This window comes from Jatropha curcas, chromosome 10 (assembly GCF_041381405.1).
Source record: "Jatropha curcas cultivar XTBG-Jc1 chromosome 10, XTBG_Jcur_1.0, whole genome shotgun sequence".
Lineage (NCBI taxonomy): Eukaryota > Viridiplantae > Streptophyta > Magnoliopsida > Malpighiales > Euphorbiaceae > Jatropha > Jatropha curcas.
The window spans coordinates 25,467,790-25,490,213 of NC_143160.1; the positions used below are offsets into that span (position 1 = coordinate 25,467,790).

The window sequence follows — 22,424 nt, forward strand, 5'->3', positions numbered from 1 at the left end:
TCTATTCATTTCTCTCAAGTAATGCCATGCATCACACCAATCCTGGAAATGTGACTGTAACTGCTCCGATAGGCAGAGGCAGGAGGAAGAGGGTATAATGGAGGCTCATCAACAACTACAACCAGAGATATGCTAGAGAGATAGTTGTTACTGGTGAGATTGGTTTCAAACCTCCAGGGTTGAAATGGAAGGGTAAAAATGCTGTCACTGCCAAGCAACTCCAGCAACAAAGACTTGACATGTAGAGACAAAGAGAGTCAACTTCACAGCCTCAAATAGGAAGAAGAACAAATGTTTCAAGCCAAGCTTCACAAGGCAGCAACAAACCAACATAGCAAAGTGGCAATAGAGGAAATTAAACTAGGATTTCTACTTCTATTTTTGTAATAGCAAATGTTTTGGTAGTTATAACTGTATTTTGAGAAATATCAAAATATATGGCGTCTTTTGGGTCCAAACAGAAGCAATTTGTGTTATGTCTGCAAAATAGAAATCCACTTTTGTTATCCATTTTCCAGAAATTATGAATAATTATCATTTTCAGTAATGAAATCTTAGTTTGGAACGTTAGCGATGTATTTTAATTATTGCAATTTGGCTTCCAATTATTTTTTCGTATATTAGCTTAACTTATTGAAATTGAAAGCAATCAAGTTGAATTCTTAAACAATTGGACAATTGTACAAACAAATGAACAGGAACAAGCTTCATCATTGATGGAAAATTAAAATATATTAATTGTTAATTACTTCGACATGAGCGACACAGTAATAAACTACCAAAATAAGTATTTTTCGTACCGACATTACAACTCCTATTGGGTTAAAAAAGTACCAAAATATCTATATCCCATTTTTCATCCACAACAATAATAATCCATCATCAACCTCTAACCACTTCTCAAATTGTTACAATAACAAATAAAATGCAGAACCCAACAACCATCTTCCACCACATTGCATTCATCCTCTTCTTATGTTCCTCATATTTTTTGATTCTTGTAAGCAGTCCCAAAATCACGTGTTGAATATGATTGACATTGTGGATCATGCCATTGAAAGAAATTACACTCACCAAGTATTTGAAATCAATAAAATACAAAATAAATTGAAATAAAAATAAAAAGAACAAATATAATGTAGTTTCCACATATCCTAAATTTTCTACAACCATAAAATCTTCTGCCAGGATTTGCCTTAGTTCAAAATACCTTCAACACCGCTGTTTGATGACAATAGCAATTGGGAACCATATAATCAACTGAGATTTCCATCATTCTTCACTCGTGTACATATAGACCCAATTTTGCATTGAGTGGGAGACAGAGATCGTGGAATGGATCTTTTTTTTTAGCTCAAACCCTAATTTAACATGTTAAAAAATAGAGGGGAAAGCAGTTGTAAAAAGGGAGGGAACAAATTTATCCCAAATACGCTGTTTTGTCTAGGTCACTATTCTTTATCCACGTTGGTAGACTTTCATTTCATTCACGCTCTGAGATTAAATATATATGTGTGTTGCCAGTATGGAAAAGGTGTTAATTTAGTGCATCATTTTGAACATTAAATATATAATTGGTCTGCAGTAAAATTTAGTGTTACTTTGTTAAAGTTGAGGGGGAATCTATTTATATGGCCTAATCTTCGCACTTTGATTTTTGGGGCAGTGGTTAGACTGTAAGTGCTGTATAAGCCAGTGAATGAGCGACCTCCCGCCAAAACCCGCCAAGAAGAAAGCAATGGCGTCTGCAAAGACGCTTAGAGATTTCTTACAACCTGCAAAGCGCATAAAGGTATCCTCCTCTGTCGAACCTTCAAACCCACTAAATCATCAATTTAACCCAATTCCTTCCAAATCCATCACCGATTCTTCCTCCTCCGCCCTTACCGCCGTTCAACGATCGCGTATTGAGTTCAATAAACTGCGTGCAAAGGCGAAGCGAAATCTCAATCTCTGTTTACAATTAGTTTCCAAGTCCAAAAGTAAACCCTCAATCTAACTATTTTGATTTTCTAGGGTTTTTACTTGTTTCTTGATTTCATTTCTTTATATGCTCAGGCGAAGGTGTGGGTTATGTGAAATTGGAGAAACTACTAGTGGAGGAGACTTGGTTAGAAGCGCTTTCCGGGGAGCTCCAAAAGCCCTATGCGAAGACTCTTTGTAAATTTCTTGAAAATGAGATATGCAATGGCAGTGTACCCATATATCCACCCCAACACTTGATATTCAATGCTCTCAACTCCACCCCTTTTGACGGTGTCAAGGCTGTTATCATTGGACAGGATCCTTACCATGGTCCTGGTCAAGCAATGGGCCTTTCATTCTCTGTTCCTGAGGGAATCAAACCGCCTTCAAGTCTTGTCAACATTTTTAAGGAACTTAAACAAGATCTTGGCTTTGCTATACCCTCTCATGGAAATCTAGAACGATGGGCTATTCAGGTATACTTAAATCTCTTTGCCCTTGTTGTTTAAATTTATTACATGCTGTGTTATTCTCACTTTTGTTCTCAATAATCTCTCTTTTTCTCATTTGTTGATAGTTCTTTGTTATACTCTCTATCTGATTAGATTTCCTTATCTCAACACTTTAGCATCATTCTGTCAGTGCTGTCGCAGTTAAGTGTCATCATTTGTAGTTTTTGAGTCTGAATTTCATAAATTTGATAAATATAAACAAGGCTTCCACTCATGTGATGACGGTTCATATACAAAGGCTTTTTTTTTTTTTTTTTTTTCATGGTATTTTTCCTGTTGTATAAAAACTCAAAGGTCATAGTAAGAAAATGGAATGCTTAGCTCACTTATGAAATGCATTTGGTTTGATCCCACTGAATGTTTCTTGAACGAACTAGAAAGACTGATCTCTCTGCCCAAGCATTGCTGTTCTTCCTTGTTTTTTACTACATTTAACCCACCATTTGTTTGAGCGAGTTTTAATTTTGTCTGAAATGGTTAAAAAAGGTGGATTTAGTTTTTTTAATGCAAAAAAGTTACCATAGTTCCAAGAGATCCTCAACAGAGTCAATAGATAGTTTTCATGGAAATCTTATTTTGCGTTGATTATGATGATTCCATGATGGTAATTCTTGTGCAAGATCATGAATGTTTTTATTCAACCTCTTCAAAAAAGATAAAATGAATTTCTCGAAGTTCACAGATATGACTCTTTCCCTTTCACCTACACATACGAGAAGGCTTACTGAAGCGTTCAGACATTATTATTGATTGTGCAATGTCCTGGTCTTCTTTATCCTCCAGGTTTAGCTATTTTAAGAGACTATTTTGATTTGAAAAATTAATTTATTAACAGTATTGTTAAGGAAAATCAATATACTACTCGTATTCCTAATTAGTTCCTAAGTATATTCCTAATTAGTTTATGATTTGTATTCCTAAATAGCCAGGTAGCCTAGGAATTCCTTTTATATAAACCTATGTAATCGATTGATGAGATACAAGAAATACAACTACAATATTTTCTCTTAACATGGTATGAGTTACCCTCCCTCTCTTTCTTTCCGTTTCTCTTTCTTTCTTTGCACGATTTCCTCTCTCCTCTTACTGCCGGCCAACACTGATGACTGAAAAGGGACTCCCCAGCGACGACACGAGCTCCTTTGCCACCTCATTCTCTCTATCTCCTCCCTTTGTTGTTGTACTTGGTTATCATGCGTTCAAGATAATGAGCTTCAAAGGATTTTAGTTCTGTTTTCCGTCAAGCCAAACGATTTCCGGCAACAACCTTCAAATAGCTATGCCAAGCCAGCTTCAGTGTAGTGGGTGTCAGAGCATTCTTCTTTATCCATGAGGTGCAGCAAATGTCTGTTGTGCTTATGTAATACAGTTACGTCTGTACCTCCTATAGACGAGCAATTGCAGAACTCACCGTTGAGAAAAGATGGGATCGATGAAGCCACTGAAACTACCCTCAGAATCTACGGCTGTGATTTGATTCAAGAAATTTGTAGTTTACTTAGATTACCACAAGCTGTTATGGCCACTGGTCAAGTACTACTCCATCGTTTCTATTCCAAGAAATCATTTGCTTGATTCAATGTCAAGAAAGTTGCAGCCAGTTGTGGTTGGCTTGCGTCAAAACTACAGGAAAGCCCTAGAAAATCAAGGCAAGTCATTATTGTTTTTCACTGAATGGAATGCAAGAATTTAACCCGGGAGTTTTTGGACCTAAGTTCAAAGAAATTTGCAGAGTTGAAGGTGGAACTGAGCAGAACACATATTGAAAGAGATGGGTTTTGTTTGTCATGTTGAACAACCTCACAAATTTATTTCAAACTACCTTGCGACCCCTTGGAGCGCCTGAAGAATTGAGGCAGGAAGCTTGGAATCTCGCAAATGATAGTTTGTGCCAACCTTGTGTGTTCGTTTCAAGAGTGAGGTTGTGGCTTGTGGGGTTGTATATGCTGCTGTCCGCAGGTTCCAAGTACCTCTTCCTGAGAACCCACCATGGTGGAAGGCATTTGATGTAGATAAACCTGGGAGCGATGAAGTTTGTAGAATTCTAGCTCACCTTTACAGCCTTCCTAAGGCAAAGTACATATCAGTCGGCAAGGATGGAGATTTTTCTTTTTCTAGCAAGTCTTCAGATTCTCAATTGCAGCCAGTTCCAAAGGTGATTTTATAATGCTTTTTGTACTTAAAATTTTTATTTCTGGCTTTACCCTGTAAATCTCTTTTATTTCTGGTTCTACTCTGTATCTTTTTGTTTTGTTATCCTGTCATAAAAGATTGCCAGTAACAAGAAACTTCCTGACTATGCTACCCTCTTTTCAATTTGCCATTCATTGTTGTTTCAATTGAAAAAAAAAAAAAAAAATCCAAAACTTCCCTTGCGAGAAGCCACTGCCACCCTAGGAAGCCTTTCTAGGGTTAATATTTTGCCTCACCGCCTACCTCAGGATATTCTCCAGCCGCCTATCAGCGCCTCCCAAGAATCCGGTCGCCGGATTCAAAGCGAATGGCCCCCGCGCCACCTCTTTCTTCTTGCTCTGGTTCACGCGGTGGCGCATGTCCAGTGGTCTTTTTCACTCCGATTCCTCTCTCCGGCATTGACTTGAAGAGAGATGTGAAACCCAATAAGTTGCATCATCATTCTTGGGCTTATTCAATAGATTTGTTTGCTGCGATGCTGTTGCAGCTGTGTCAGCAGTCTTCTACAACTGTTGTTGCTTTAATTTGCTGAGGAAATATATTTTTCCTTTGCTGTGACAATTGGTTTAGGTAATTTTCAGTGATTTTCTAGTGATTCCTTATTGCATTAGGGTTTAGTACTGCACCTTTGCTGCATTTACGGGTATTCTGCTTTTGAACCTTCTCCTTTGTCGAGAGCAGTGCAACCCTAGCGAGTTGCATTGTGTTCTTGGCCTTCAGTGGTGTGCTCCATTTGCCAGATTTTCCTTTGCTGCGTTTCTGAATATCTGCGCTACTGGGCTTCCTCTTTGAGGCATTGATTATGGAAGCTTGAAACAGCCCTGTGAGTTGTTTTCTGGTTCAGTGAGATTTGTTTCAACAATCTAAGAGTGTTGTCTTGATTCTGCTACTACTATTTGGTTTGGGATTCTTTATTGCTATAATGAAGTGGGTACAGTTGCTGAGTATGGTATTTTGCTTTGCTGAAAGTAGTAGTTTGTAACAAGTTGAGCATGATTAACATCTATGCTCCAACTTGAGGGGGAGTATTAAGGAAAATCAATATAGTACACGTATTCCTAATTAGTTCATAAGTATATTCCTAATTATTTTATGATTTGTATTCCTAAATAGCTAGGTAGCATAGGAATTCCTCATATATAAACCTATGTAATTGATTGATGAGATACAAGAAATACAACTACAATATTTTCTCTTAATAAGTATGATTCCTTGTAGAGAGAGAAATTAAAAAAGAGTAACACCTATTCTACCTTAGTTTCTTTCTAAGGAAAATATTCTGATACATATGTATTTATTTTTTCCTTTTGGAAATTGCAGGGTGTTCTATTGCTCAATACTGTTCTTACAGGTAAAGTTTCTAAATTATGTAAATGAGTTCATTACTTGCTAATTTTCCAATTTTTTGCATGGTGGGACAGAAATTTGGCTTCTGTTTAAGAACTCTCAAACCTACCAATGCAATATGTGATTTGTCAAAACTTTTTCTTTTAATAAACCAATATCAAGAGAAAGTGCATCATTTCTTATTTTTTCAAGAAAGGAACAAATACAAAAAAGCCCTAAGGTTTTTGTCACTCTCTGTGTCTTTTTTTTTTTTTTTTTTTTCCTGTGAAATTGTGGTACCTTGTAAATTGCTTCACTATTATTTCGGGACCAGCTTAATGTTTGTCTGTTGATGCTCATGTGGTATAGAATATGCCATAAAAAAACTGGCATGGGCATCACATCTGCCATAATAATAGTTCTAAATCAATTCAAAAGAAGTAAACTAAATGTAAGAGAGAAAAAAAATGGTGAAACTTGAAGTGGTGAGTTATAGTTGAGAGTTGGATCTATCAACTGAGTTTTTCAGTGGAAGAAGAGGTAGTGGTAGAGTTGATGGTGATGGTGATGGTGATGGTGATGCTTGAAGCAGAAAAGCAAAAGGAGAGTGGTGGTTGAAGTCGTAACCAAAGTTTAAGATATTAATAATTGCTTTTAGTCGTCTGCTGCTTCCTCCTATAAACCTTTTCATAGCTTATTCTCTTATTCTTTTTCCTTTCACTTGAGATTTGAACAAAAAGGCAGTCTAACTTGAAGACTTTCTGAAAGATTTGGAATGTTGGAGCTCTTAAACCTCAACTAACATGAGAAGAGATTTGCCTCTATATAAAGAGGAATCAACAATTACTTTCATTCACAAATCTGAAGCCATTTGACGGTCCAGGTTTGAACCCTCTTGCATTGGGGTTTGTTAGAGTTAAACAAATTGTTTATATTAGTTCAATGCCAAAATTTTGATCAAATTACTTAAGAATGACTAGAAACTCTTGTTTGGGCTTAGACCTCGTTATTTCATCAAATTTTGCATGAACTTGAGACAAAGCACAAAAATAAAATTTGGGATAAAGTTCATTTTGAAAATTAACTGACGCAAGCTTGAAACATTGGGCTTGACTTAACATTTTGATACCTCATTTTGGTGGCTTTACTTTATTAGTATGAAACTGTTACATTGTAAGTCTTCAAATTTTATTTGAATTTCTAAATTAAGCCTTTGATTTATTTTTATAATCAATCGAGTTCTCCTGTTAATGATACCTCTTCTAAATGATGGCATTGGCTACTTTTATTGTTAAATTTATTATTTGATATTACATGTAAAAAAATAATAAAAAATTAATTCAAGCAATCGTAATTAGTTGTTGTATATGTTTGTAATAAATATTCTTTTTTTTTTGTGAATGTAAATATAAAGATAGTAATATTCGACATATTGTATCTGATTTTCAATGAATTATAAACAAATTGATCATGTAAAAATTAATTTGCAGAACAAAATGATGGCTTTTTATTGATAAATTTTGTGAGAGCAATGCATGTTTAAAATCAAATCAGCTATCAACTAACAGGGAATGAAGTTTTTAGAATCTAAATTGAAGGGACACTAAAAAACTAACAAATTGCTGATCCTTTTCATTAACAAACTGGTTGGCCTGCCGGCTGGGGTCAAACAGCTATCAATTGGCCCCCAAGAGCTAAAACAAGCGCCCCCTATATGCATGTCAAATTTTCCTATGGCTAAAAATATGTTTCTTTTCTTGTACTTTTACTATCTCATATATGTTTGAATATCTGTATTTTCATATGTACATGTATAGTATTTCATTTTGGTGCTACTGTTTGAAAACTTATTGGTGGACAACTTAACACATGAACCTGTTCTGCTAGTCTTTTAATTCAGTTCAACCTTAAGAATGTATTCTAAGCACTTGTTTCTCTTCATTTATTTTAGTCAAAACAGAATGTTGCTTTTTTAACTTGTCTTTATTTTGTTCAGTTAGGAGTCATCAAGCAAACTCTCATGCTAAAAAAGGATGGGAACAATTTACAGATTCTGTTATCAAAACAATTTCACAGAATAAAGAAGGAGTTGTTTTTCTCCTTTGGGGAAACTCTGCTCAAGAGAAATCCAGGTATTTTCATTCAGTATATTCAGTACTAACTGAATATAGAGAGTATTATGCAATTCTCTGTATGATGTGATGCTTGTTTGTAAAGAGTTTTCTGCAGGGTATGATCCTTTCTAATTGTGTTATATCTTTCTGTGCCACAGTGTGCTTTAAAACTCCACTTATGTTTTATCCTTGATTTTCTTACAACTTACGCAATTTAAAACTTCAATTATTTAATTCAAGTTTTCCTAGCCATCAATGTCCGTGAAACTGTCATTTTTCAACTCAAATTCCAACTATCAAGATTAATTCATTTTCTTCTAACTTGTTGTACAATACTCCACTATGTTTGACAAATTTCTTATCTTCAGTTATGCCTTTCCATTCTTTTGAAGGTTCTAAAGTTAAGGAATTATTTGAGCCAGAATAATTTGAAATTTAATACAGGATGGCAAAGATTCAGAAGTGTAAATTAGGATCATATCATCAATTACACTATGACCCAGATTTACTTGGGTTCTATTCACTTAATAAATTTAGAAGAATGCTTGGCATTTTTTTTTAAATGGCTCGAGTACTTGATCTGCTTATAAGAATGGAGCTGCACAGGTTAATTGATGGAACAAAGCATTACATTCTGAAGGCAGCACATCCTTCTGGTTTATCTGCAAATAGAGGGTACTTTGGTTGCAGGTGAGTCTTTACTTATTTTTCTTGTTCAATGAATGAATACTTTTCAGGAAGTTAGACATTAGAATGTTGTCTTGGATTGTTGATGTGGCATTTAAAAGATATTTCTGGCATCATATTCTATACCACTCAATTCCTTTTAGGATCCACTTACTAATGAAGTCAACAAATGGATCCCCATCCTAATCAAACAACAACAACCAAGGTTTAGTTCCAAACTAGTTGGGGCCAGCTATATGAATCTTTTGTTTCAAATATTCGCTCTTGCCAAATTAATATCAATGCAAAGCAAAGTATACGTCCAAAAAAATTTTGAAATACTTTTTGTAGAAAAAGTTTGGAAGAGGAATTTAAAATCATTTGATAACAATAATCAAGCTTTAGTCCCAAACTAGTTGAGGTGTTAAGGATTAGTTGTAAATAGAGTTCTATTAGGAGTTAGATTTCTCATTAGTTTATGATTTGTATTCCTAAATAGCTAGGTAGCATAAGAATTCTTTATATATAGACCTATGTAATCGATTGACGAGATACAAGAAATACAATTACAATATAATCTCTCAATATGGTATCATAGCCTTCCATTCAAAAAAAAAAAAAAAAAAAAAAAAAAGAAGTTTCCTGAAACTTCCCTTACGAGAAGCCACTGCCTCCCTAGTAAGCCTTTCTAGGGTTAGTATTTTGCCTCACCGCCTACCCCAGGATATTCTCCAGCCGCCGATCAGCGACTCCCCAGAATCCGGTCGCCGGATTCCAAGCGAATGGCCACCACTCGCCACCTCTTTTTTCCTGCTCTGGTTCATGTGCTGGCGCATGTCCAATGGTCTTTTTCACTCTGGTTCCTCTCTTCGACGTTGGCTTGAAGAGAGACGTGCAACCAAGTGAGTTGCATCGACATTCTTGGGTTTATTCAATAGGTTTGTTTGCTGTAATTCTGTTGCAGCTGTGTCGAGCAGTCCTCTGCTACTGTTGTTGCTTTAATTTGCTGAGGAAACATATTTTTCCTTTGCTATGACAATTGGTTTAGGTAATTTTCGGTGATTTTCTAGTAATTCCTTTTTGCATTAGGGTTTAGTACTGCACCTTTGCTGCAAGTACGGGTATTCTGCTTTTGAACCTTCTCCTTTGTCGAGAGCAGTGTAACCCCAGTGAGTTGCATTGTGTTCTTGGCCTTTAGTGGTGTGCTCCGTTTGCCATATTTTCCTTTGCTGCGTTTCTGAATATCTGTGCTACTAGGTTTCCTCTTTGAGGCATTGATTATGGAAGCTTGAAACAGCCCTGTGAGTTGTTTTCTGGTTCAGTGAGATTTGTTTCGACAACCTAAGTGTGTTGTCTTAATTCTGCTGCTACTATTTGGTTTGGGATTCTATATTGCTATAATGAAGTGGGTACAGTTGTTGAGTATGGTATTGTGCATTGCGGAAAGTAGTAGTTTGTAACAAGTTGAGCATGATTAACATCTATGCTCCAACTTGAGGGGGAGTGTTAAGGATTAGTTGTAAATAGAGTTCTATTAAGAGTTAGATTCCTCATTAGTTTATGATTTGTATTCCTAAATAGCTAGGTAGCATTGGAATTCTTTATATATAGACCTATTGTTTTCGTCGAATATCCCCCAGAGGACCCGAAAACATCCTTTTTGTGATTTTTGATGAAACAAAATATTTTTATTTTGGATGCGGTGCCAATAAATCGGTCTTATAAACAATTTTGAGTCGCTACCCATTGTTTAGGCAATGAGACCGTCTTTATAAAAATGACTTCATTTTAAATCCAATTTTGTTTTAAGGCCAAATTATTTTAAAAGACTGGTCAGGTGCACCAATGCGATTCTGGGTAAGGGAATTGGGTACGTTGGCCCGTTGGAAGCAGACGCCCGAAAAAACCGGCCTCTATTATAAACCTATGATTTCTAATTTATTTTAGTTAGAAAAGCCAAATTATTTGTTTATTTAAACCCAACTCAAATAAATCGGACCGAGTTCCTATTTGGAAAATTATTTAATCGTCCTAAACAAATCTAATTATCACATAACAATTATTCAAATTAAAGCAATTAAATCAAAGCAATTAAACCAAATAAATAAAAGACCCGCTCTTGCCTTATGGTTCAAGGCGGGCGACAAATCGAATAAAAAATATTAAATGGAATAAATAAATGACCCGCTCTTGCCTTATGGTTAAAGGTGGGCAACAAACCGAAGAATAAATCAAATAAATAAAAGACTCGCTCTTGCCTTATGGTTCAAGGCGGGTAACAAACCGGATCCAAAAATATATATAAATCAAATAAAAAATTAAATCCATTAACAAACCGAATCCAAAAATATATATAAATCAAATCAAAAATTAAATCCATAAACTAATAAAAATAAAGCCATACATAATTTTAATATCTGAATCACATCTTAATTTTTTATTTTTAGTTTAATTTCATTTTTGCATTCAACCAAAAATAATAAAATTCATACAAATAAATACATATAATCACATTTTAGTATTTTAAGTTTAATTAAACTGTGATCTGTTCATAATTGGCCATTTTCAGATTTATTGAAGAAATCAAACTTTATTTATATGTAAAATTTATTATTTTTATTATTATATTTTTTTTTTATTTTTTCGGATGAATAGTGCGTGAACAGTGTGTGAATGGTGTGTGAACAGTGTGTGTACAGTGCATGAATAGTGTGTGAATAGTGCATGATCAAATTAAGAACATTTACTGTTCATCGATGAACAATTACTGTTCATTGATGAACAACTATTTATTTATTTTATTTATTATTTTTTTAAGAATTGATTTTTAAGTGATTTTTACATTATTTCTTGTTTAAATGTGATTTAAGGGCATATAAAATGGTCAAATATAAACAGAATACAATTAAAAAAAAAGAAGCTTAAATTACTAAAATCACAAAAATATGTAAAAAAAAATAAAATATGTAACAAATACAAAAATATATAAAAGATACAAAAATGTTAAGGGAGTTACCTGATCCTCAGATTGAAGATTGTAAATGGATCAACTGTCTTTTTAGATCTCCTAGAAGATTTATTTCCAAGGATTTAAGTGAATTTTCTTTATATTTATTTTTTTTGTTATTTTCTCTCTTTTTATATTTTAATTCACCTAAAATTAATATTTAATAGTAATTTCTCTTCAAAATTAATTCACAAGAATTTTTTGGAGAGAAATTTGAAGATTGTGAAGTGTAGTAGAAATTGTAGTTGTAGATTGTAGTGTGAAAATTGTGAGAGAGGGGTATTTATAGAGGTTTGGGGATACTGTAGCAGTGTAGTACAGTACTGTAGCACGCAGTACAGGTACTGTAGCATGAGCATCGTAGCACGCAGTACAGGTACTGTAGTATAGTTACTGTAGCACGCAGTTCAAACTACAGACCGCTTTTCTTAAGCACTTTAAGACCGATGAGAGTGACGAGTTCGGGTTGCGTGATTTGGAGAGTTTGAGACAAGGGAAGGATGAAAGCTTTTCTGATTATTATAGGAAGTGGAGAACAAAGCTATACAGGGTTCAGACAAGACCAAAGGATAAAGAGTTGATCAGAATCTTTAGTAGGAGCCTGTTGCCCTTCTTTAAGGAGAGGATGTTAACCCAACCTCTCATCGATTTTTCTCTAGTTCAAAGCGCTGGTTTGAATATAGAGGAGTTGTACAAGGAGGAAAAGAAGAAGAACAGGGGGTTTGGCAATTATCAGACCTCCTATGGTGACAGAAATGTCGGAAGTAGCAATCAGAATCAGTCAGGAAGCAGTAATACAGTGGGGGCAGTTAATGAAAGGGTCAGAAGAGAATTCACTGACTTGGGAAGACCCTTGAGTACAGTGCTGAGATCATGTATCAAGAATGGGGTACTTTCAAAGCTGCCAGTCGATCCAACGAAACCTATTCGGGGGAGGTATATGGATCAGAACTGCGACTACTATCAGTGCAAAGGGCACTCTACTGATGAATGTTTCAAGCTAAGACATGACATTCAAAACCTGATCGGGAAGATAACCAAACCTTCCGAGAGAAACAAACCAAGTACGAAGAACAACCCGCTCCCTCAGTACCAGTGCAACTGTCTGCCCCACAAGTCTCAGTCGGGTGGATCAGTTAATGCAATCGAGAGTGGATTGCCGGAAGAAGTTGTGTTAGCAGAAGCTGAGTATGAAGAAAGGATGTGCGCAATGCTTAATATATGGGATGATTCTACCTGGTTCACAAAATGTTCTTGATAGCACAGGATATTGGCTGTGGTTGTAATGAATGGCTTTTTCGGCACTTTACTCAAATCCTGCCAAGCTGATGCTAAGTTTGCCAAGGCATCCGGAATTTTGTTATAGGTTCTTCCTATGTGAGTGAAGGTGATTTTATCGAAAAGTGCTGCCTTCTTTAACAAGTACTCGACATAGGGCTTCAATCTCTCCTTTTCTACTTTCCATCTCTCGTTTGCATGTTCAATAACCAATAACGAATCTCCTATCACCTCGACTTCCTTAGCACCGGATGCGAGAAGAGCTTCCATTCCCATGATGCATGCTTCATACTCAGCCATATTGTTAGTGACCGGAAACAACAGTCTTTTGCACATTGTGATGACCTCGCCATTAGGTGCTTCAATTACAATACCAGCTCCAGCTCCATTTCTGTTGGCTGATCCATCAAAGTATAATTTCCAGGCTCTTGTTTCGACACACAGCAAGTGCTCATCTGGAAATTCTAATTCCCATGGTTCGTCATCTGTAGTTGGGTTTTTAGCTAGGAACTCTGCCACAACCCGACCTTTGACCGTTTTCTTTGTTACAAACTCTGCATCCACACTAGACATCTGAATTAACCACTTGGACAACCATCCTTCTAGAGTAGGCGTTCTCTGCAAATACTTCATAGGATCAATTTTGGAAACGAAAGTGACCTTGAAGGAATCAAAGTAAGGCCTCAACTTCTTTATCAACCATACTACTGCCATACACGTTTTCTCCACCGGATTGTACTTCTCCTCAATAGGCAGTAGTTTCTTGCTAATGTAGTAAATGGCCTTTTCCACACCGGCGGCGTCCGGCTGTACCAACATGGCTCCCACTCCTGCATCCTCTATAGATAAATATAGAATCAGAGGTTCTCCTGGTCTAGGCGAACTCAATATTGGTGGATTCATCAAATACTTCTTTATGCGATCCAAGGCTTTCTGGCAGTCCTCGTTCCATTTAACAGGCTGATTCTTCTTAAGTAGCTTGAAAATTGGAGCACAAGTGATGGATAACCTCGAAATAAATCTGCTGATGTACTGAATTTTACCTAAGAAGCTTCTTACCTGACGCTCTGTTCTTGGTGGTTCTATATTCTGAATGGTTTTTATTTTGTCGGGGTCTACCTCAATCTCGTTAGGTCCTACAACAAAACCTAACAACTTCCCTTTCGTTACTCCGAATACGCACTTTTTGGGATTGAGTCTTAAGTTGTACTGCTTGACCCGTGCAAAGAACTTTTCTAGCATTTCTACGTGCTCTTCCTGTGTTCTTGTCATGATCACCATGTCATCCACGTACACTTCTAGCCCTTTATGGATCATATCATGAAATAATGTTGTAGTCATTCTCTGATATGTCGCCCCGGCATTCTTCAGTCCAAATGGCATTACTCTATAGCAGAAGGTACCAAAGTCTGTGGTGAAAGTAGTCTTATGCTTGTCAACTAAGGCCATCAGTATTTGGTTGTATCTGGAGAATCCGTCCATGATGGAATAACAACCCATTCCAGCAGCGCTGTCAATCAAAACGTCTATGTGCGGAAGTGGAAAGTCATCCTTGGGCGAGGCTTTGTTCAGATCCCAGTAGTCAACACATACCCTTATCCTCCCATCTTTCTTCAGCACAGGGACTATATTGGCCAACCATTCCGGATAATGTACTACTTCCAAGAACCCTGCATTCAATTGCTTCTGGACTTCTGCTTTGATCTTATCCTGCCATTCTGGTCTGACCCTTCTCCTTTTCTGCTTTACCGGTTTAACACTCGGATCAGTAGGAATGAAGTGCTCTGCTATTGACCTGTCGATTCCTGGCATGTCTGCGTAGCTCCAGGCAAATACCTCTGGATTTCTTCTGATGCATTCTTGAAGATCCTGTCTGAGTTCAGGTTTAAAGTCTGATCCGATTTCGATTATTTTAGGATCTTCGGTGGTGCTTAAATTAAATGCAAAATTATGCAATGCATTTATGTCAAATATGCGCGTGGTATAATCAATGCCATGAATGTGACAATCAGGAAAATAAGAGAACAAATAATCAAAATTTAGTTCCATTGATTGAAATAAAAGAGAAAAATCATCCATATTGTTCTCAAAACAAACATCAGAGAAGCAAAATACAGGATTAATTGCCTGCTCAATACATTCATTACAAGTGTTCTTTATTGCCTTGATCACTTCATCAGCCTCTGGTATTTCTTCTGTTTCTGGGGCGTCTTCTGCTTTGGCCTCTTCTAGCTTCATCTTCAGCACCTTCCTCTCTGCCTCCTCAGCATCTTCAGCGGCTAATACCGACTGGAGGATCCTTGCCTTGGCTTTTCGCTCTTGCACCATCTTGGCAACTTCATCCCCAATCCCCAAGAAGTCTTCAAACTCAGATACCTTCTTCGACCACTCAGTGCCATTGCTTGGTTGCACCATGCCCACCATAAATTCGGTGCCTTCAACCAGCTGTTCAAAAGAAGGCTCAGGAGATTTGATCAATTTTTCTTCAAAATCTGTCATGAAAATCTCTAACCCAGGATAAATCTTCCCTCTGCTCTCGAATTCTCCTGAAGCCTCAGGGACAAAGAAAATCTGGTTCAGGCCTGATTCTCTGACTGGAGACTGGATCTCATACTTTTCTTTCTTTCTACTTTCAGTATATCCCAATCCACGCTTATCTTGTTGTCCGCATGCCGATGAGAGAGGCTCAAACCTTCCTTACAGCTCCCGGCCTAAACCTCTACCATACTGCCACTGCATTTTCTTCATCATTTTCCTTGAAAAAGGACTCATTCTGTTCACAACACTATTCTCCTCATTAACTGGCGCGTCAACCACTGCCACTTGGAAGCCAGACAACGGTACTGCCATCTCCAGGCCTTCTACTGTTGCCACATTCAGGTCTTCTTGCGCATTAACTGTCACCACATCTGTGCCCCATGGAATTTTTACTTTCCTGTGCAGGGTAGATGGAACTGCGCCTAGAGGATGGAGCCAGGGCCTTCCCAACAAAAGAGCATAATTGGCTAAAATATCAAGCACAACCACATCTACCCAGCTTTCTACAGCCCCTGTAGATATCTTCGCTCTAAAAGTTCCTTTTGCACTCCGCATGGTGTTGTCATAAGCTTTGACCACCATGTTTGATGGTTCAAGTTCTGACTCTTCGATTTTAAACTTGGATAGCATCTTCAATGGGCACACACACAGGGCTGATCCGTTATCCACCATTACATTCCGGGTGTCACGCCCGTTAACGGCAATCTGGATGTATAATGGCTTGAAGTGGTTTCTTCCTTCTGGCGAAAGGTCAGAATCGAAAAAGGTAATCTCCCCAATTCTTCGTTGCAGCACATTGATCATGTCAATACTCTGGATCCGGGCTGGGACTCTGACAAATGTCATTGCTTCCAACAAGGACTCCCTATGCTCTTTGGAGGCTATTAGTAGATCCCATAAAGAAATATCAGCTTTTGTCCTTTGCAACTGGCTCAACACTGAATTAGCTGTCAAGCCACTGGGTGCCCTGTTCTGGCTGCTCTCGCCTACTTCAACAGTCTTCTTCTGCACTTTTACCACTTCCTCTTCTTTTTTCTTTTCTTTTGTCTCTTCTCTGCCCTTTTCTGTTGTCTTCTCCTTTGCACTATCAGTGGCAACTTCCTTCCCTTTGATCTGAGCACTACTGTTAGGATTATACACCCGTCCACTTCGAGTCAAGCTCTGGATGCCTATCTCATTCACATCTTCTTCACTGCTATAATACCATTGCTCTTCCTGGTCAGCTAGACTCTTTTGGATTGCGAGCTGTATCTGCTCGTCTTCATCCTCTAGCACATCGCCCACTTTTACAGTGATGTTCTTCTCAATTTCTATCTTCACGGGCTTCTCGGCTTCATCTTCGCTACTGCAATCATCCCATATATTAAGCATTGCGCACATCCTTTCTTCATACTCAGCTTCTGCTAACACAACTTCTTCCGGCAATCCACTTTCGATTGCATTAACTGATCCACCCGATTGAGACTTGTGAGGCGGACAGATGTACTGGTACTGAGGGAGCGAGTTGTTCTTCGTACTTGGTTTGTTTCTCTCGGAAGGTTTGGTTATTTTCCCGCTGTCGATCAGGTTTTGAATGTCATGTCTTAGCTTGAAACATTCATCAGTAGAGTGCCCATTGCACTGATGGTAGTCGCAGTTCCGATCCATATACCTCCCCCGAATAGGTTTAGTTGGATCGACTGGCAGCTTTGAAAGTACCCCATTCTTGATACATGATCTCAGCACTGTACTCAAGGGTCTTCCCAAGTCAATGAATTCTCTTCTGACCCTTTCATTAACTGCCCCCACTGTATTACTGCTTCTTGATTGATTCTGATTGCTACTTCCGACATTTCTGTCACCATAGGAGGTCCGATAATTGCCAAATCCTCTGTTCTTCTTCTTTTCCTCCTTGTACAACTCCTCTATATTCAAACCAGCGCTTTGAACTAGAGAAAAATCAGTGAAAGGTTGGGTTAACATCCTCTCCTTAAAGAAGGGCAACAGGCTCCTAATAAAGATTCTGATCAACTCTTTATCCTTTGGTCTCGTCTGAACCCTGTATAGCTTTGTTCTCCACCTCCTATAGTAATCAGAAAAGCCTTCATCCTTCCCTTGTCTCAAACTCTCCAAATCACGCAATCCGAACTCGTCACTCTCATCGGTCTTAAAATGCTTAAGAAAAGCGGTCTGTAGTTTGAACTGCGTGCTACAGTAACTATGCTACAATACCTGTACTGTGTGCTACAGTGCTCATGCTACAGTATTGTACTGCACTGCTACAGTACCCCCAAACCTCTATAAATACCCCTCTCTCTCACAATTTTCACACTACAATCTACAACTACAATTTCTACTGCACTTCACAATCTTCAAATTTCTCTCCAAAAAATTCTTGTGAATTAATTTTGAAGAGAAATTACTATTAGATATTAATTTTAGGTGAATTAAAATATAAAAAGAGAGAAAATAACAAAAAAAATAAATATAAAGAAAATTCACTTAAAACCTTGGAAATAAATCTTCTAGGAGATCTAAAAAGACAGCTGATCTATTTACAATCTTCAATCTGAGGATCAGGTAACTCCCTTAACATTTTTGTATCTTTTATATATTTTTGTATTTGTTACATATTTTATTTTTTTTTACATATTTTTGTGATTTTAGTAATTTAAGCTTTTTTTTTTAATTGTATTCTGTTTATATTTGGCCATTTTATATGCCCTTAAATCACATTTAAACAAGAAATAATGTAAAAATCAATTCTTAAAAAAAAAAAAAAATAAATAGTTGTTCATCAATGAACAGTAATTGTTCATCGATGAACAGTAAATGTTCTTAATTTTACAGAAATTCACTGTTCACATACTGTTCACGCACTATTCATGCACTGTACACACACTATTAACACACTGTTCACGCACTATTCATCCGAAAAAATAAAAAAATATATAATAATAAATTTTACATATAAATAAAGTTTGATTTCTTCAATAAATATGAAAATGGCCAATTATGAACAGATCACAGTTTAATTAAGCTTAAAATACTAAAATGTGATTATATATATTTATTTGTATGAATTTTAGTATTTTTGGTTGAATGCAAAAATGAAATTAAACTAAAAATAAAAAATTAAAATGTGATTCAAATATTAAAATTATGTATGGCTTTATTTTTATTAGTTTATGGATTTAATTTTTGATTTGATTTATATATATTTTTGGATCCGGTTTGTTACCCGCCTTGAACCATAAGGCAAGAGCGGGTCTTTTATTTATTTGATTTATTCTTCGGTTTGTTGCCCGCCTTTAACCATAAGGCAAGAGCGGGTCATTTATTTATTCCATTTAATATTTTTGATTCGGTTTGTCGCCCGCCTTAAACCATAAGGCAAGAGCGGGTTTTTTATTTATTTGGTTTAATTGCTTTAATTTGAATAATTGTTATGTGATAATTAGATTTGCTTGGGACGATTAAATAATTTTCCAAATAGGAACTCAGTCCGATTTATTTGGGCTGGGTTTAAATAAACAAATAATTTGGCTTTTCTAACTAAAATAAATTAGAAATCATAGGTTAATAATAGAGGCCGGTTTTTTCGGGCGTCGGCTTCCAACGGGCCGATGTACCCAATTCCCTTACCCAGAATCGCATTGGTGCGCCTGACCAGTCTTTTAAAATAATTTGGCCTTAAAACAAAATTGGGTTTAAAATGAAGTCATTTTTATAAAAACGGTCCCATTGCCTAAACAATGGGTGGCGACTCAAAATTGTTTATAAGACCGATTTATCAGCACCGCATCTAAAATAAAAATATTTTGTTTCATCAAAAATCAGAAAAAGGATGTTTTCGGGTCCTGGGGGGATATTTGACGAAAACAATAGGTCTATATATAAAGAATTCCTTTGCTACCTAGCTATTTAGGAATACAAATCATAAACTAATGAGGAATCTAACTCCTAATAGATTAGCTTCTACCCAAAAAATTGACACAAAATTAAAGATTAGCTTCTACCCAAAAAATTAAAGATTAGCAAAATTGCAATAAATTGACCTTTTATGACCGGAATATTGATTATTTGAGTGACACTAGTGCAATGTATCCACAATTTCACTCTGCCACATCAGGTTTTATTGGCAAACTTCTCAAACTCGGTAGGGAATGCTCACCCTCCCAAAGGTATTTGGGTGGATATGGGTTTGTGCTTCACCACCATGGTTTTGAGGAAATTATGTTTTTGCAATAATAATAGTGACTTGTATAAATGTGCGAGTACTTGTTTGTGTTTGGATATACACTATTTAATACTCAATATTTTTCTTTTTTCCTCAAATACTAGCCTGATATGTTTTTTAATAAATGTGCATGTGATATATAATGTGAAATCAAATTCCATTATTAAAAGCCTTGAAAAATAACTAGGTTATATAGGTATTTATAGGGAAGGACTATTTATTGTCCTCATTTACTCAAAAGTTTGGCTAAATGTTTAGCCTATTTTAATAGGGAGCAAACTAACTTCTAAATAGTAAAACCGTTCTGCGCTAGAAAGTTTTACATGAAAATCTGAATCTCATACATCAAAAGTAAATAACCTAATTTCTTTCCTTGACTACATCATGCTCTCCTAGTAAAAGAAAACCCATCCTGTTTTTCAGTGCCGAAGAATAAGCAATTGGAGTTAAGAAATCAATGAAACTTAAGTTACGGAATCATTCTTTCCTTTGTTATATTCGTCAGCACTATATAAGAAATCAATTATCCTGCGATAATATCAACTTCTTTGCATTTGTTGTCTAACTAGAAAATTGGTCATGTTGCCAATTTTGACTCCATATCTTTTTCGTCTTCATTTTGGAAAAGTTTCCTTGAATTCTTCATGCTTATCCTTAGCTTGGTTGATGTCTCTGTCATACACTTTCTTTGAAATATTAACAATCAAAAGCTTTGATTTTCCAAATTTTTCTTCGTGCTCTTCATGATGATTGATGAGATTCTTGCATTGGTCCTTCACGAGTTACTGTTGAACTACTTGAAACAATTTGAAGGTCTCACAATGTTAGTGTAATTTCAATAAAGCTTATTTGTTGAAACATATAACTCTTCTTTTGCTTGCAATTGCAAATTTTGAGTTGGCACAATGAATCGAATGAGTAGATTTGATTTGGGCCTGAATAAAAAAACAAGCTTGTCAATGAAAGAGGATGCTCATACTATAAATACTGTAATTCATCAATCTAACCTTTAACTCTAAATATCAACTTTTAGTGCTTTTAGAAATCAGTCAACTCCAATTTACAATGCCCTTAAAATTTTTGGGTCATTAGCGAGTCAAAACATCAAACAAGGGTTCAAAAATGTAGACTATCATGGATAGAGAATCACACCATCTCAGTGGGATATCTTCATAATATATATATATATATATATATATTTTTTGTTGGCAATGAAGTAGTTAAAATAATGGATATTTATATATCCAAATCCTTTTGTTTTCCTTGTGTTAAAATATTGAAATTCACAATTCACACATCTATTAACTATTCTACACTGTGATATGGTCAGGCATTTCTCTCAGACAAACAAGCTTTTGGAGAAAATGGGAAATCTTCCAATAGATTGGCAACTAACTTCATTGGACAATTAACCACTGGTCTTCATTTATAGTATGGGTCATATTTTGTGTATGAATGTTCTTGTAGGTCAAGTTTTTTTTGGGGCTGCACTTGCACTCATTTTCTGGCATTTGAGGTTGTTTGCCATACGGTTCGGTTACGTTGTTATTAGCCTTTATTGCTAGGAATTAAGAAATTTCATCCTTTGACATATATTTTTGTGTTGCCTACTATTACAGTCTACTCCTCAATAATAATTAATTAATATTAATTAATTAATCTACTCAACTTGTAAATAAATTTAACCCAATACTATCAATGTAAAAATATAGTTTACTAAAGAACAAATGGTTTAACCAAGAATTAGTCAGAACAAATGGTCTCATTCTTAATTTGTTTCTACGACTTGTAAGCAAATACCATTACTTGTCTTTATCAATTCCATTTTTCAAAATATAAGTTTTTAATATGATATTTGAAACCAATAATCTAGGCATGGCCGGTTCATTGAATCGCGTCGAAATTTTTAAAATGTCAAACTTGAACAGTTCATTGAATCGCGTCGAAATTTTTAAAATATCAAACTTGAACCGGCTCTTGATTTGCCAGTGCAGTTTCGGTTAAAGTTTCCTACGATATATTTTTTTTTTTTTCAAAAAAAAAAAGATTTTAATGTTACATCTTTCTTTCAAAAATATTAATATGAGTTTAAAAATAATTGGTAAATTTTATTTTAAATAAATTTAGAATGCTTATACTCATATAAGAATAAAATTAATTAATTTTACAAAATAATCAAATAAATTATCACTTTATTTTGTCTAAATATTATTAAGTAAATAAATTATAAGAAAATTTTGAAAGATACTTCAAAGAATATAATTTTGAATTCAGTAAATAATTTAAAAGGAAAAAAAGTTAAAAACAATATAATTTTAGACTAAATATTTCTCTTTTTTTTTTATCATTTTACTTTTTTTTTTCAAATTTTTAACTTTTAAAGTAAAGTGTATTTTCAAAAAAAAAAAAAAAAATCTTAAGTAAAGTATATCATGTAGTAAAATATTATTGAGACTTTTAGATATGTATAAAATAGGTTAAGTGATTATCATTTTAAAAATAAAAATAGAAAATATCTTATTTGAACCGAATTGGAACCGCTGATTTCAGGCCAATTCAAATTTAAATTCTAATATTTATGTAACCGGCCCTTGAACCGGCGGTTT

General features: G+C 35.6%; 1 protein-coding gene across 2 annotated transcripts; it reads left to right on the forward strand.

Annotated features, from left to right (window-relative positions):
• Positions 1 to 1,581: 1,581 nt before the first annotated feature.
• UNG (uracil dna glycosylase) lies at positions 1,582 to 21,473 on the forward strand. Of its 2 annotated transcripts, XM_012220701.4 has the most exons (6): positions 1,590 to 1,982; positions 2,059 to 2,441; positions 5,991 to 6,021; positions 7,993 to 8,128; positions 8,717 to 8,800; positions 21,149 to 21,473. In XM_012220701.4, exons 1-6 carry the CDS (start codon positions 1,700 to 1,702, stop codon positions 21,228 to 21,230), a joined length of 999 nt encoding a protein of 332 aa, XP_012076091.1. In that variant the 5' UTR covers positions 1,590 to 1,699; the 3' UTR covers positions 21,231 to 21,473. The 2 variants fall into 2 exon arrangements, 1 of the variants encoding a protein (XP_012076091.1); XR_002284751.3 differs by lacking the exon at positions 5,991 to 6,021 and having other exon boundaries at positions 1,582 to 1,982; positions 21,149 to 21,202.
• Positions 21,474 to 22,424: the final 951 nt, after the last annotated feature.